Source organism: Anopheles arabiensis, chromosome 2, assembly GCF_016920715.1.
Source record: "Anopheles arabiensis isolate DONGOLA chromosome 2, AaraD3, whole genome shotgun sequence".
NCBI classification, from domain to species: domain Eukaryota; kingdom Metazoa; phylum Arthropoda; class Insecta; order Diptera; family Culicidae; genus Anopheles; species Anopheles arabiensis.
This window is the reverse complement of record NC_053517.1, coordinates 6,880,603-6,896,600: the sequence shown is the minus strand read 5'-3', so window position 1 is coordinate 6,896,600 and position 15,998 is coordinate 6,880,603. Positions and strand designations below refer to the sequence as shown.

The following is a 15,998-nucleotide window of genomic DNA, read 5'->3' as shown; positions in this document are numbered from 1 at the left end:
GAATCGGGCACACTTCCAGCCCTCTAGGCGTGCGACGACTACGCCCGATTGCGCAAAAAGCCCAGCTGGTGGTTTCACTTATTATTAGCGGCCATTATCCCGACATTGACCGTTTGTTGATCGAAAGCTCAAGATCGCCTTGGTGACGGTATAGCGCCCAAAGCGCAGAGCTTTTCATCCGTTCTTGGGTGGCAACTTGTTACCGGCATAACACCCTTTGCCTAATGCACCTATGTTTTGAGCGGGTTGACAGGTTGTTGGTTAGCAGCTTACCATATCGTCGCGTTGCTTTCAGTAGATGCTTACCGGATCGCTTGAGAGGTGGTCTTCTATGTACACATGGAGCAGCAGCACGTCCATCTGAGTGGCAGAACATAATTGCTTACTGTAATTGCGGTGCAAATTACGCATCGATTAAAGCGACTGCTCGGCAAACAGACGCGCGGTGGAATTAACGAGCGGTTGATAAACGTGCTAACGAGCGCTGGACGGCACAACATTTTATGCGATCGTGAACGGAAAGGGAAAGCGACAGGGCGCGGATTTAGAACTCTTTACATGTGTGTGATGAGTTAATTATATCAGTTCACTGTTTAATGGAGCAATTTTCATCATAAATGCCATAAGAAGACTTGCGATTTGTGGGTGCAATGTAAAAAAGATCGAACCATGTAAATAAGATGTAATTTTTAGAATAACGCAAAAAACAAGATTTTTTCTGAATCGGTGAAATATTTTTAATCAACGGTTGTTAAATAACGTTGTATTTTTTTTGTATCTGTTTTAAAAATTGGCCCTAAAAGATCACTTTAACAAAGTCGGTATTATGTTGTACTCGATTTGATTGGTAAATGTGTCCAAAAATGTTCTTCCAAAAGAATACAATAAACATGAAACAAACGATTCCTCTTGCTGCAAAATGTCCCCGTAACATGAGTTTGATTGTTCGTCCATACAACTTGGCATCAAATGTTCCCACGGTCAGGTTTACCGAGCTCATACGCATTACCAAAGAGTCGTGACGCAGTTCCGTCACTTACTTTCCCTCGATCCTGGCGATAATAACCGAGTGAGGTGTTCCATTCATGGCAAATCCATCACAACACAACAGCCATGTGCCAACAAAATGTGCCAAACTTACTGGTCAGTTTGAAAACTTTCCAATCTATTTCAAATTTGGCCACAGTTTTTGAATTTCGAAGTTGTTCCGGGAAACGAACCGTTAAAATTGAAATATTGCAACCGGCTTCAACGCAACACATTTCACACAATATTGCGTGCAAACTTTCGTAGAAAAAGAGAAAAAAGTGGTTCGCGACAATCGCGCAGCGAGTCGCAAATTGCGGCACGTGTTCGCTCTGTTCCTGCGTCGACTTTTTCATGTAAGTCCTTTTAAGAAAAAGCATATAGTTTCATAATATTGTATGACATTGAGAAAATTGAGGTGACGTTTTAAAGTTCATTTCTTTCGGAATTTTGCTTTATTCGTGTATTTGTTTGAGCTCTTTTTACTCCTAAGAAACTAATAAAAACTCCGAAGGTCGCCTCTATTACACTGCAAAACCTTCAGCTCCTATTACGTGTCCAGCATTACGAGCAATGAATTACTCATAGAAAGCAATTAACTTTCGCAGTATTATTTTGAGCTCCGAGCTCCGTTGTTCCTGAAATACACAATTCCATCGTCCAAAGAGCGTTGAATACGATGTCCCCGAGTAGAACCCTTCACCTACTCTACACACCACCACCACACTAGTACATCCAACCGGATTACAGTACGGCTCCAAACGCCGTTTGCTCAATCCGTAAGTGTACTTTTTTCACACACAAACACACACACACACACTCACTTTCTTCCTCCGCACGCAATCGGTAATAAATGACAATCAGGAGACTTACTCATAAAAACTACCGAACGCACATGTGCACCGCCGGATTGGTTACGCTTGCCTGGCAAACGACCAGCCAGATGAGCCGCACACCAGCCACAGCGCTCCCCTGATCCTGCGCCTCGTAACTGATCTGCGCTAACAATGGCCAAACCGGCACAGTAGTTGTGATACTTCGGTTGCTCGACCGGCTGGATGTGTAGATGCAGATTGTTTGCTTCTCACCAACGCACAGTTCCTGCTGGTAGACGGTGCACGCTGGATGTACACGCTCGGTGCGATGAGTTGCTGCTGTTTGGTCGTTTCCTACCATTTGATCGTCAATTTAGTGGACCGTTTTTCGGAGGTGTTGCGCGATCTCGTGTACTGCCGTTGTCGACGGGCAGAGCAGTTTGATGACTGTGAAGTGACGGCGGGCGATTCCCTGGAGCCGACGGTCCAGCTGTCTGCATCCGGTGTGTTGACAAACAAACCACGCTACGTGGTGATCAATGATACGGTTGAGCTAGAACCCTTTTACTACGACATCGATCGACGATACTGTGAGCTACTTTTGCGGGATCGTCCCGCCGGGACGTGTATAGTGAGACCGTTCAAGCTAAATGTAAGGTCATTACTCAGTGCCGATTTGTGGTCAAATCTTTATTTAACTTCTTGTATTATGATCTCCAAACGCAGCACGAAACGATTCGCTACATCCTTTCGATCCGTGCGCCGGACACTTACTTCCACCTGTTTATTCGACACGCCGGCAAGAATGGCATGTACGCCCTCGGGTTGGAAAAGGAGCAGGAAAAGCGGTTCAAGTTTCCCACCGACATCGTGCGCTACTACCAGGCCCACCTGCTCGAGTGTAGCCGGGCTAGCCGGGTGTGCACGAAGCTGCAGCTTCAGCCGCTCCCGATTTCGGACGTGCTCGAGGCGCGACGACCCAACGCTCCAGCAAAGACGACTTAAAAAGTATACAAATAAAATTTTATTTCCACAGTAAAAATACACCCAGAAAAGGACTCTTGCTCTCTCTATGTACAGGTGTGCGTCCGTGCTGGTGTGTTGGTATTGGTGCATGATCCTAAAGGTCATAGTGTGTGTGCGCATGTTAAGTAGCGACGACCGCCTTGTACACGCAGTGTCCATTCTGCATCAGTGCTGGCCACAAGAACGCACGGATAATGTCGGACCGCTTCTCGGATATCGGGTATCGTTCGTGCTTCTCCGGTTGCAGAAGACCTGTGGGAATTGGAAGGAGGAGTAGCATGAGCGATCGTCGAGGTGTCTTGAACGTGGAGTTCCACACTTACCGAGAGTAAAGTCCGTATCCAGATAGTACGGGTTGGTTTGGTTCACCATGCGCCACGCTAATCGCACGCAGTCGCTGATGTAGTGGATGAGCGGTATGCAAGCCTCCAGGCAGGGGTACTCGTGCAGCGTGGACAGCACCTGGTTGGCGACCTGTCGCTCGACGTCACCCATCGGGAAGCGGTCGGCCGTCTCCTTCAGCTGCTGCCGCACTGCCCGATCGAGCGTGGCCGTCGAATCGTCGTTTGCGTCCAGCACGAACAGTGTGCGGCGTACCTCGAGCACCTTGCGCTCTTTCAGGCCGTGGCAGGCACGGAAGGCAAGCTGCGGAACAGGAAGACACATTCACGGTTATTCACGTGTGTGGCTGGGTAAAAAAGATCAACCGAGGGGCAACTTACCACGATGATGGAGAACAGTATCTTTGCCTTGAGCTGATGGGCGTGCTTGAGCTGCGGTAGTGCGTTCAGCGAGTCCAGTGTGTCGATACGATTTTTGCTGTACATCACGCTGTACTGTCGTACCAACTCGGAACTGGAAAGAAAAGTGCAAGAAGACATCATAAGAAGCGATTCCCCTGAACCCATCCATCCAACAAGCGCCCCAACTTACTTCGTCTCATCAATGTCAGAATCGGAATGGTAGCCATCACTGCCACCGCTGCTGCATCCATTGCTGGTAGGACTGCTCGGAGGCAGTGTGGCGATCGGTCCCATCAGTCCCAGTACCGTGTCACATCCTCGCGAGTAGTTCATCAGCAACCCGGCCGCCGGTCGTTCCTCGGTATTAGCCGTCGCATCAGTGCGACGGATCTGTCCCACACAAAACAGTACCTCCTTGTCGTTCTGTACCCGCTGCGACAGGTTCTCCACCAGCTGGGCCAGCTGCTTGAGCGCCGGTTTGTCTAACATCGTTAGCAACGTTTTGTTGTCGATCAGGCGCTGCTGAATGTCCCCGTACCCGATCGCCAGCAGGCGCTGATGGGACGATTGGGCAGGATCCTGATGGGAGGTAACCGGACTCAGCTCCTCCAGCTTGTGGATGGCCGCCTTGTACGTGTCGATGTGCCGCTGGAGCTCATTCTTGAGCGCCACGTGCAGCGAGATGAGACTGCCGGTCTGATCTGCCGTGAGTCCGTGCACACCCAACCCTTGGATGGCTTGGTCGAGCTGTTTGCGGCGGGCGAGCAGCGACTCCCTGAGGGACGGCTGCCAGATACCGATGGCTTGGGCGAGCTTCATGCATCGCTGCCGCAGGCCCGTCTCGTGCGGATTGCTGAACAGCTTCACCAGATGCCACATGATCGCCTCGCACGGGACGTCCGGACGTGGGGTGGCCACAACGGCATTTAGTCTGGTGGAGAGAGAAAGAGTGCGTGAAATATTAAACCAAAGCTGGTTTGGAATGATTGGCAGATTTTGGAGTAATCAGGATAAAGAGGGCTGTTGGAAATGAGCGTTCTCATCTACGTCCCACGCATACGATCTACATATGATGGAGCTGCCGTACCTTCAAAGCTACGCACGCATTATTGAACGCAAGAAATGATTAATGATCAAAACGCGAGCAAGAAGTTTTTGTTTTCCTACGCAGGTCAATTAACTGTACCGCGCTGGTGCGTGTGTGTGAATCGTTTTTTCGCCGAGTTGGTGGTGGAGTTCCTTCATTCTTCAACTGATAACATATCCCGTTGGATCTTTTAGTTAGAGCGTATCGAATTCGGCGTTAAACTTTGGCCTCAACCAAAAAAAAAAAGCTCTCCACTCGATTAGTAATTAAGGCCATGGATGAGGCAACCCGACCAGTGAGCTAATTCCTACTCGAATTCCAACAGGCTAGCGTAATTCAAATTGTACGTACATACCAGAGCAATCTCAGCGCCATTGTGCATATACTTTAGGTTGTAGCCTATTTATTTTCTCTTCAAAGAAAATGCATCGGCTACCAACCACTTTCGGTTGGAATACAGGTCATTCCCGCAAGACGTACCCGCTTCTCAATGCATTTGTTAGTCCAATCACAATTTCCCTTGCGGAAGAGGAAACGTTTCGAAACGAGATTTCAATCGGTGATCATTTCAATATGCTGATGCTCTGCTTAACGATCGATTCAGCATTGTGTTCGAAATGATTCCGTATGGCTCCGAAGTAGCTGCCAACTAGCATTAAATCCCAATATCCCAAACGCATACCGTTAGCATTCCGATTTATGTTTATGTTGTTTCCCTCCCCCTTCCAGCTCGTGTCACCTCGTTCTACACCGCTTTTCCGACGAGTTTCTTCCACCGACTTGAGGGCCTTTAATGAACTGCCGCTCGTTTGGATTGTTGTCACCAGACCATCGACCGCTCCGAGGAGTCTGTTCAATAAAATCAGGTGCCAAAATTTGCTAAATAATCATCACCTCCTCCTCCGTTGGAATTTTACCCCTCCCAGGGGTTCGTTTAAATGAGTGCTGCCCAGATCGTGACAAGTGAAAGCAGCTCGATCGAGACATGTAAAGCGTTTTTAAGCTTGCTTTTTTTGCTTCGTTTGTGTTTCCTTTCGGCAACGCGACTGATGGAGAAATTGCCACTCAGCCTCTCGACATCAACAACAAACAACAACCACACTTGGGAGTAACAGCAACGGCAACAACATCAACAAAACGACTCCCGCCGCGAAACCACCAATGCTGCTGTCATTTGGCTGAATCCTTTCGACTGACAAAAATCATAAAATCTTCACCGAACACTGCGAAACAACCACACACACACTCACACACCCTTGACTTGCGAACGGACACTTTCTTTCTGCTTAATTTATTTCCATCCCATCTCCAAACCCTGTAGCACAGAACTGGTTTGACCTTAACACACTGTCCCGGGCCAACCAGACCCGGCTGGCTGCCTCCATCTCCACCTCTCTACGCACGGCAGTGAAACAACTTTTCATTTCACCTTCCCATTAATCAAATGTCCGATCGATAATAAATTGGCGAAATTTGGCCATTCTATGGCGGCCGGTGTGAAGGAAGCTGTGACCCTGCCGAAGATCACTGGATCGTTTTAGCCCTATTGTTTTGTTTTCTAGCCCGGCCGAGAAGCTGCCCTTAGGGGCGTGTTGCTGCTAACTCCGAAAGGGAATGCAAAATATATCATCGCGAATGAGCAATGACTCGTTTGTGCGAGAGGCGATGGTGAAAGTAGTAGTGTAGTACCTACCATTGAACTTCCACTTCAACCCAAACGGCCAAACAGGTTCGCGGCCTTTCGAAAGGACTACCAGTGCACACGAACTTACCGGTTGAAGAAGGACTCGAGCAGGTAGGTACTGTGAGGCAGCGCCTCGATCAGGATGTCCATCGGCAGCTCGGCCACAACCGACCGCAGCACGGACGGTCCGAGGCGTCCGACGACGGTGGCAGCCTCCCGGTACTGTCTGCCCTCCGACAGCAGCATCAGCCGCCGGAGCACCTGCCGCGGGCTGGTGAACCCTTCGCGCCCGTCCCGTGGTGGGGCCCGGATTCTTTCGCGACTGTCCGCCATTAGCGGATGGGAATGGTTTCTTTGCTCGCAGCAACCGTCACTCGATGTCGCGGCTCTTTCTTTTTCGCACTCTGTTCACTCGAATTCCGGTCCCCGGGGTGTCGTTCAGCTGGAACGCTTGCGATGCGTTACATCCGAATGGCGTATCCGAAAGAGTGTGTGTGTTTAGACTTGCAATCGGGTGAAGGTTAACACGGAACGCACTCACTCACTGATGTCAATAAAACTCAAATCTTATGAACTGTTTCTGCACCGTTACACCGTTCACTGGATCACGCATATCACACCGTTCAAAAAACTAAACGACATCCTCTCGGGCCACCTTTCCTGCAAACTTTCCGCACCAAGGTTCTCACGGACGGGAAAATTCACGGTTCGCAGAAGACCCCTTCGCTGTTATGCTAACACACATACACCGAGTTTGCGGACAGTTATTGCATCACTGCACGTTTCACGTCCTCTCTCGCTCGCTGCCTTTTCACGAAGGCCTTTCCACCGCGGTGGAAATTTTCACAGCTCCACCCAACCACCGGCGAGCGAAACAATCGCGCACGGATCAAGCGCGGCACGTTACGGTAACGGCATCGGCCCTCGGCTGCGGCAGTGATGCTCGTCCGCCAACATGTCATCAGGCGGACAGATTTGTCGGTCCAGCTTCAGCGTTCACCAGCTTTGTACGGCAGTGGAATAGTGGCGCAGAAAATCGATTCGGTTGTGTCTGTGTTGTTTTAAGGTATTAGTTGTGTCGCCGTGGTGGTCCACAATCGCCACACTTTCGTCGTTCGCCTGTAAAGATAGATGAGGAAATGGTTGGAAAATGGTTTAGATTTCAGCTTGGTTGCGCTAGCGGGGTGGTCGGATAGGCGTGGTTGGACAAAATAGTTCGCTAACAGACTGGGCAGAAACTGCAGTGCAGCTCAATTGTTAATAACAGGTTGAGGTAAGGAAAATTGGGTCATGAGAGATTAGTTACGTTGAAGTCGTCCGATCGACACCGGATGAGAGGAATACCTTCAATCTGTTCCGAGGAATCAAACAAATTTTGGATAGAAAATTTGTGCAGTGATGAGCATCGGCGAAAGATCATTAAGATCTTCTTTGTACGTCATCAAGCTACTGGACATCTTCTAGTTCATCTGTATCTTTGATCAAACATAATGTTGAAGGTTATAAATGTTCGAGAATATCTAGGAAGAAGAACCTTGGATCTTGGGAAGAACAAACCAACCAAACAAATTAGTATTGGTTATATTGAACTTATATCTGAGATTCTATATTCTTAGCAAACTTGGTAATTAATCAACATTTTTTCCAACACCAGTTTTGAACATCACTTCAAGAACACAGGCGTCCAAATCTGCTCAAATGTCATTACAATTCTGCTGAAGTCTCCTGCGCCAGCTAACGGAACCGTTAATCGTTCTGCAAAACACTCAATAAACGTCAACAATTCAATTCCGTGCATTTCATTATCGACACGATCGGTACAACCGTTCCGTCGGGCACGATCATTTCACCACGCGCCACCACAAAAAAAAACGCCGTTTGATCGATTTGTCTCCTACGCCATATCCATTATTCACGCCACGGCAAGTGGTCGTGACCGAAGCGTTAAGTGACTTCATCTGTGCTATGGTATGCGCACAACTCGACCCGAAATGTGAACCGCCAAGCTAGAAGTTGAATGATCTTTCCGCGCTGATCGGAGGATTGTGGGTTGACTCTACCCCGGGCATCTCAAGATTCCAGACGATCTTGAACTAGTTCCCAGCGGCATTGCGCCAGCGGCAAGAATCGTTTAAGCACGCGCACTTAGTGCAACATCGTCGTCTTCGTCGTCATCGGCAGCGGTAAAGTCTTTAATTAAATAGCCTTACAATTACAACCAATCCAACGATTGGCTCGGGAAGAAGTAGAACTCCATTTCCCCCGCTGCTCGAAACAGAACGTTTGCTCTCCCACCTGCAAAGCGGGACGAAGATGTATTGACAAGTTTGTCCCACTTTTCACCAGGAACCGGTGTGGAGAAAATTCCCTGGGAAAGCTCATTACCGCTCCCCGGGCCCGGGGTACCGCAAGTCGCACCGAGGTGTCAAGACAATAAATAAAACAATCATAACTGCACTGCATCTCCCCGTCGCATCTGGGTGGTATAAAGTAGCGGAAGAAATCGATCGTATCCAGATCAGAGTGTGCTACCGGCGACGGTAACGGTTTATTGAGATGAGAGTTGGTGGTTTGGGTTGGCAAAAATGTGTGAACGCAATTGGAATGTTTGGTGAAACAGGGTAGTAGAGTGTTAAGATGTGAAGAGCCGTTATCGCTGCGATCGCGATCTTCTGTTGTCGTCTGCAGTACATCTACTAACAGGTATGCCATGAAGCATCTTGTACGTTTTGTCACAACACAGCGGAAGAATATGGTTCCGATAGCAACATTAGAGAGAAAACATCCCAGTTTCCCGCATCCACTATCAGCGGTATTCTCACCGTCCCAGCCACCCACGAGGTATGATCGCATGATAAGCAGCTACTTGTCAATGCTTGTACCACCGCCTCGGTGTGCTGAAAGCGGCTGTTTAGTTTTCTTTTCCTCCAGAGTCGGTTTGCGTTGTATGATGAGGACTTCCTACCCACTTGAAGTTGAGTGTAATTTTAAAACAAACACTCATGAATGGAGTGTGTTTGAGGTGGAGAGAAGTAAAAAAAAGCATCAACCCATGGGAATTCGAGCGATGGGGTACGAAGGGGCATCGGTAAATGGGTAAGGTGGATAATGAAGGAAAAAAAGACATGCGATCGGGTTATGTAATGCGCTCTTCATCGTCGCCGCGTCATGTTTGCTGGTTGGCCTGTTGCATTTGACGGGCTTTTGCTGTACCGTGCCTTCAGTGCATCTGCATCTTCTCTTCCACTCCACAGCTCGTAACATCAATTACAATTATGGGAGAAAAGTGGGAGCAGCGAAGACAACAAAACCAACCAATGGACTGGACAAGATGGGAACGAGGACAACACCGAAGCGTGCAAGATCATATCGTGCTAACGGAATGTTTACCTCCAGTCGTCAGGTTTGTTCGCGAGATATACGAGAATTTTATGGGTAGTTGCCGAGAGAATGGCATACAACGGAAGTTGATTCCGATTCAAAAGTTGTAGTAATTAGGAGAAGAATTTTATTGGCGTTGATACTTAGGCTTCATTGAGTTACCAACTTCAAGCAACTTCACAACGCGTGTCATTATCGAGTTCACTCTGTTTTCCACATGCTTCTCGAGAAATTAGCCACCCCTGCCATTAACACCATAAACAGGGTTAAGCAACATGCCAATGCGCCAACCAGCCACCACCATCGATTACCACGCATTGTTGCTTAAATGTTACTCTTATTAGATTATCCCACCTCAGACGACCGGCCCACTGACCCACTGAACAAGTTGCACCCCGAGATATCACGCATTGCCATCCGCCGGCTCACAGCGCTCGCTGCACTGTGGAGAAGAAAGCGCGTGGAAAGTGTGATGAGCCTTCTTTCACCTTGTTCCGAAATTGATAGGCTTCATTAGCATCATCGTAGGCAAAGAGGGTTGAATAAAAACAAAAAAAAAAACAATCGGCGTTGCCCGTGATTAGTCTGCAACCTGAGTCCGGGTGGCGAGTCAGGTGGGAATGAGAGCTTCTGCGTGGGGTTATAAAAACCAGTGCGCACAAGAAACTCACGGTTATTGATTTACGCATCCAATAAACCTATCACACGCTACCTTCCAAGGGGAAATGCCTACCATCCATCCGTTTGGTATTCCGAGGTTTTGCATTTTCAAACGGCGTTTGTTGGTCCTCTTCTTCCCCTTTTGTTTTTATCTTCTTGCAGCCAGCGCAGATCATTAATCCTCGGAAGCTGTTAAATTTTGACTCATCGTTTATGGTGTAATGTGCGGTGATCGATTTGGCTTAATTTCCGCGTGCAATCAACGCTACCGGCGCCGTGTGAATGAGGTGTGCGAAAACTTTGGATGCTGCTGCTGCTACTGCTTTTGCATTCAAAATTTCGATACACCACATTACGATTATGGGGCGATCGCTGGACGAACACACCTCGTAAATTCCTTCCCCACACTTAATGTGCCTTACAAATCGAAGGCATCGTTGTGATCCCCAAAGGTACGCGGGAGGGAGTGTAATTAGTTAAGTGTTACGCTTATGGACCCATCGATTATGATGCAACCGGTAACCTCCGTCGAATGGTTGAAAAATTTGGCCAAAATCGGGGCCCTCTCCGCACGCAGATCGATACAATCGAGCTTCTAAACGATCTTGCCGCTGGCTGCTCCGTTGTTGTTTTTTACGCCTTTACATGCTCGTTCACCACCCCATTGTACATCCACACGCTGGTTTTGAGTGCAAATTGTGCAACATAAATCGGATGGTGTGACCTCCTGGCGCACGGTTGGGCCCTAGCGCGTGGCGTGACGGCAGCACTTCAAGATGTCCGTATAATATGTGAAGCATCAGGGCACATTTTGCATTCGCCTCGGTTTGTAGAGAAAATGCCTCGGAAGTGGGGGGTTTATTGTGCGTGACCAAGATCGCTGAGCTGACCGAAAGCGAGTCGCTAGATCGACAGCTGTTGGAGGATAATTACCACCGTGGAGCCAAGGGCCCAACTTTGGATGGTGGAGATGACGCAGTGATTTATGGAGTAATGGTGTAATGGAATTTCAGGCACAGAGAGATGACTCTCCGCAACCAATGGGACCATATGGGCTGGAGGGCGAAAACCGTGTTCCAGGGACCGGAAATAGTAAAACGGTTGTTGCATGATCTATCCGCAACATGGTGCAAAAGCTGTTCGATTGATTTCCCCCCCATCCATGCCCAACCATGCGTAACTTCTAACGATAAGGAGGCCACGCTACCTCAACGAACGTTGGACGCTGGAAGAATTCTTGCTCCGTTATCGATACGGTAATGCGGGAAATTGGTTGTAATGAGATTTTTTGTTTCCTTCTTTCCGGCATTTGCAACTTCTTGATTGACAGGTGATCGTTGAAGGTTTCGGGGAAGTCAAATTCTAGCCGCTCTGTGTCTGATGAGGCCTGTAAGAATGGGCGGTTCTCGTGAAAACAAGCGGAAAACAGGCGTTGAAACTCATCCGACATATACGCGCGGTAACTGGATTACCGCTTTTCATGCCTCAAAACAGGTGTAGCACTTTTAATTCTTCAGAAAAGTTAACTATTCCTTGCAAAGCGTTTTTCAATTATTGTAATGAACCATCAAGTGTACAATCAAGTACGGTACCATGGTTAAGACAGTTTTGAGATCTTTAACTCATATTTTGGAGAACTCCTGAAGCTCCATGTAATTTTCTAGCTACTAGAACGCTTGAAATTGCTGAGAACATTTACAGCTAGCTTGAAATCCCATCACAAGCTGCTCATTTATGTAGAAGCGGTAAATGACCTCAGATTAGTGGATATCACCTAAAGCTAATCTGGGAGCTTTTCTTTTGCCTTTCCCACTAATTCTTGCACTCCCACCCAGCGCTTGCAAAAGAAAAAAGCTTAAACAAAACGCCCAACCTCCTTTCTCCGTAGTTCTACTGTGAGGTACACTTTTCTTTTATGATTCTTCATCCCGAAACACCGTTTTTTGGGGAAAGGTGTACACATGAAAATACAACATCACTTCTGTTCCTTCTCTTTCTGCTGTTCTAATGCTCGGTGTCATTGTTTCCTCCCCCAGAGCGAACGGGAATGTCTCACGCGGTAGTCGCTAATGGGGGTTTTATCGGGCAAGAACATGGCGTGTCGGTCGGGCAGAAGGGTTGATACCCGCGGAAGAACTCCGCGAAACGTTTCCGCTGCTCATCACGGAGTCATGAGATTCGTCTTTTGAGAATGCGCTGCTGGTGCGCATCGTTGTTGTGGTTTGGATGATGATGATGGATGAATGAATGCTTCGGTGCCATTGTCCGATAAGTGTGCCCAGCGGGTACTATTAGCTGGGGTTTTGTTTTTAGCGATGCAAAACAAAACCCTCACGAATATATAGCTGTGGCGATATGAATCACTGAACTTTGCGCCGCAGTCTGCATCTCTAATTTACGTTCTTGCCCTCTCAGAGAGGCTTAGAATGTTTCTCATTAAACTTTTGTGCCACTTTCTGCCTGCCACGATGTTGTTTTAATTTTCTCACCATATTCAATCACAGCAATTCGTACGCTTCGCGGCCCCGGTTTGGTTCATCAGACTTTCAAGGTACGGTCTACCTTCGGCTGGTGCTATTGTGCAACTCGATGCGAAGAAATCAAACTCCGCTCGAACTAGCAATCTCTCGAACCGCGACACAACCGCTCGATCGTTTGGACAAAGTTTTTCTATTTTAGTTTTCCTAGCCGCAGAGGATGTGAGAGCGAAACCCGCTGCAACAGCCGCAGCTAAATCAATTTACTCTATTGCAGCAATTTCCATGCATTCGGTTGATTGAACACAATGTGCCAGAAAGAGTTCGGCGCTGGTGTCGCGCTCAAGTTACCGACGTGGGTGATTTTTTGAGCAAAAGTCACTTCATGTACTGCGAAAATTACGCAAATTTGTCTATCAAATCTAAACCAAAAGTCTCCCCTCTCTCTCTCTCACACACACACACACTATATCTTTCTCTACGTCCCAAAACAAATGGTGGAAAAAGGGCTCACAGACACCGCCAACACCGTGGGGAAATTGGGCATTTTTGTCAACGCATGTATAAAAGATCACTTGCAGCCAAGGGTAGTGTATCAGTAGTGCGATCAGTAGTCAGTGGTGAACAACAGCGTGCGAACAGGAACAAAATGGTGCGGAAAGCAACGTTATGCTTGCTGCTGGTGATAAGCTGCGTGGTGCTGGTGACGCAAGCCCGCCCTCACGGCAAGGAGTGGAAGCACGGCGGTGGCAAGGACCACCATTCGGAGGAGCATTCGTCGCACGGCGAGAAGGGTGAAAAGGGATACAAGAAGAAGGAGGAGCACGACGAGGGCAAGAAGGGCCACCACGATAAGGAGGGCCACAAGAAGGAGTACCACGACGAGGGCGGCCACAAGAAGAAGCACCACGACGAGGGCGGCTATCATCACGAGAGCAAGAAGGGCGAGAAGGGTGAGAAGGGGCACAAGTTCGAGGAGAGCGGCCACTTTAAGAAGGGACACTCGACGAAGGGCCACCACGAGATCCACAAGAAGGACGAGTTCAAGAAGGAGAAAAAGTTCTTCGACGAGGATCACGACGAGGCGTTCGATGAGAAGCATGGCGATTTCCACGAGGAGCATGGATACAAGAAGGGTGGCTCGGAGAAGGGCGGACACAAGAAGGCGGGCCATCACCATGACCACTATGGCAAGAAGGGTCACAAGAAGAAGGGCTCGCACCATCACGACCACAAGGGCCACAAGGAGGAGCACGGGCACGATAAGCACTGGAGCCACAAGGAGGAGTTTGGCAAGAAGGGCGGCAAGGACCATCACAAGAAGTGGGGTCACAAGAAGGGAGGCCACTAGCGATAGGTTAGCCGAATGTTTGCAGGAGTGCGTGCGTCGATATCAGAGGCTTTAGTGATCGATAATATGTCCCGTAAAGGGATGCAGAAATAGAACCAGAAACGAAGAGTACAGTATCTTTAAACCAGTATCGCTTGGTGGCGAGTTGTTGCGAGCTTATTCATTGAAGAATAACATCCGAAAGTGTTGGATCACATTTCATGCAAGGAGGTGAATAATTGCCTCTCAGAACGAGCTGCAGAAGTTTTCCAGCATTAAAGATCCGCACAAATCTGGCGAGCAAAATTGGGTTCTAGACCGTTACCTCGGTGCTCAAGCGGGAAAATGATTACCCCTCTGGTACCGGTTCGGGAGTTGTAGAATATTAATTTCATGCACCGGTTCGAGCATTATTGGATGTGTGGTTTCGGTGTTTTTTTTTTTTTGCAAATTATGTTTGATTATACCGATATGAGAACATTATTTTCCAAACAGTGGAAAATTAAACCATACTTACACGCCCCAAGTACCGCTTGCCAGTTGAAGATCGCCGGCAAATATTGGTTTATTTTGCTGCTCCCAAGCACCTGCAAGCCAAACAAGGTTGTTTGCACAGTTTATTGCTGCAAGAGCTGTTCCGACGCGAAAAGAACGTGCTGTTTATTCACTTTTGCACTTCCCGAGCACACTTGGTGTACTTCGATTGGGTGTTCACTTTCACGATTGGATGTTGACCTGCAGCTGTACCGTACCTGCTCTTAGTCACGCTTCCAATTCCAATCACTGCACCGTGTTTTTGTTTTTACTTGTAACCACACCTCACCACCAGTATAATATGTTTTTCACGTTTTTCTCTCCTTCCAATTGTATTACTTTATCTTGTTTTGCTTCTGTCACACTCACGATTGCACCATCGGCAGCACTTTTCCCAAAAGCACCACCCTCACTCAGCAAAGCTTTTTGTTTGGTTTCAAGGTGTTATGCACTACGCGCGTTCCACTACGTTCGATTTTCCGAAGCCCCAGCAAACACAATCACAAACCGCCGGGTTACTTAAAGCCTCCCCCAAGACACACTTCAAGCCCGACGCTGACTTCAGCGAAGCGAAACGGGGAATACGGCTGACAGCGCACGAGAGCACAATGCATCCACTCGGTACGACCACGAACCACGAACTGGTGCCCCGCGCTATCGACCGGAGCGTTGGCCCACTGCTGGCGCTGGCAGATGAACGTGCGTAGACGGCGCACACACGAGCGCGCGTGCGAAAGAAAGTCGCTACGAGATGAAGCTGCAGGGAGAATGAGAAAGAGAGACAATGTCTGTGCACGCTCGAGAGGGAGAAAAGAAGTGATGAAGTTAAACTAACGATGCTCAACAAGTGGAGGGGGGGACGATCCAGAAGAAGAACAGGTTGAATGCCGCAGGTTAGTGTGTAGAGGGTCCAGAGGGTCGTCCGACCGAGGGAAGTGGGATACACACTAGCCCAGAGGGCGTCGCGCGTTTGAACCTTCCGGAAAGAGCGACCCGTGTAGCGATGTGTCACTGTGTGCGCAGCCATCGGTGACGTCTTGAGCGGTGGTGTCTTGGGGAGCTTAATTTTGTTTCTCTGTTTTTTAATGTCTTGCAAGCCAGATGGAAGGAGGCGACGCCTGACGATGATAATTTACTGAATTGCTTACACAAATTCATTGTTTTGCACCCTCTCTGGGTAATTGGAATGTTTACGAATTTTGTTGGAATGTACGACGCATGCTATCTCTGATGTC

The 15,998-nt window shown here is 48.4% G+C and overlaps 3 protein-coding genes across 5 annotated transcripts; 2 read left to right on the top strand and 1 right to left on the bottom strand.

Moving 5' to 3' along the window:
* Positions 1–1,890: 1,890 nt before the first annotated feature.
* Positions 1,891–3,018, top strand: LOC120908527. Of its 2 annotated transcripts, XM_040319619.1 has the most exons (3): positions 1,891–2,493; positions 2,568–2,849; positions 2,922–3,018. In XM_040319619.1, the coding sequence occupies exons 1-2, from the start codon at positions 2,152–2,154 to the stop codon at positions 2,844–2,846; spliced, it is 621 nt and encodes a 206-aa protein (XP_040175553.1). In that variant the 5' UTR covers positions 1,891–2,151; the 3' UTR covers positions 2,847–2,849; positions 2,922–3,018. The 2 variants fall into 2 exon arrangements, with proteins under 2 accessions (XP_040175553.1, XP_040175552.1); XM_040319618.1 differs by lacking the exon at positions 2,922–3,018 and having other exon boundaries at positions 2,568–2,887.
* Positions 2,843–15,393, bottom strand: LOC120908522. Of its 2 annotated transcripts, XM_040319603.1 has the most exons (6): positions 14,747–15,393; positions 6,470–7,500; positions 3,801–4,541; positions 3,590–3,722; positions 3,191–3,512; positions 2,843–3,119 (listed from the first exon to the last, which is right to left on the bottom strand). In XM_040319603.1, exons 2-6 carry the CDS (start codon positions 6,712–6,714, stop codon positions 2,989–2,991), a joined length of 1,572 nt encoding a protein of 523 aa, XP_040175537.1. In that variant the 5' UTR covers positions 6,715–7,500; positions 14,747–15,393; the 3' UTR covers positions 2,843–2,988. The 2 variants fall into 2 exon arrangements, with proteins under 2 accessions (XP_040175537.1, XP_040175538.1); XM_040319604.1 differs by lacking the exon at positions 6,470–7,500.
* LOC120908526 (putative eggshell protein) lies at positions 13,510–14,357 on the top strand. The gene has a single exon (XM_040319617.1). It carries the CDS (start codon positions 13,549–13,551, stop codon positions 14,248–14,250), a length of 702 nt encoding a protein of 233 aa, XP_040175551.1. The 5' UTR covers positions 13,510–13,548; the 3' UTR covers positions 14,251–14,357.
* Positions 15,394–15,998: the final 605 nt, after the last annotated feature.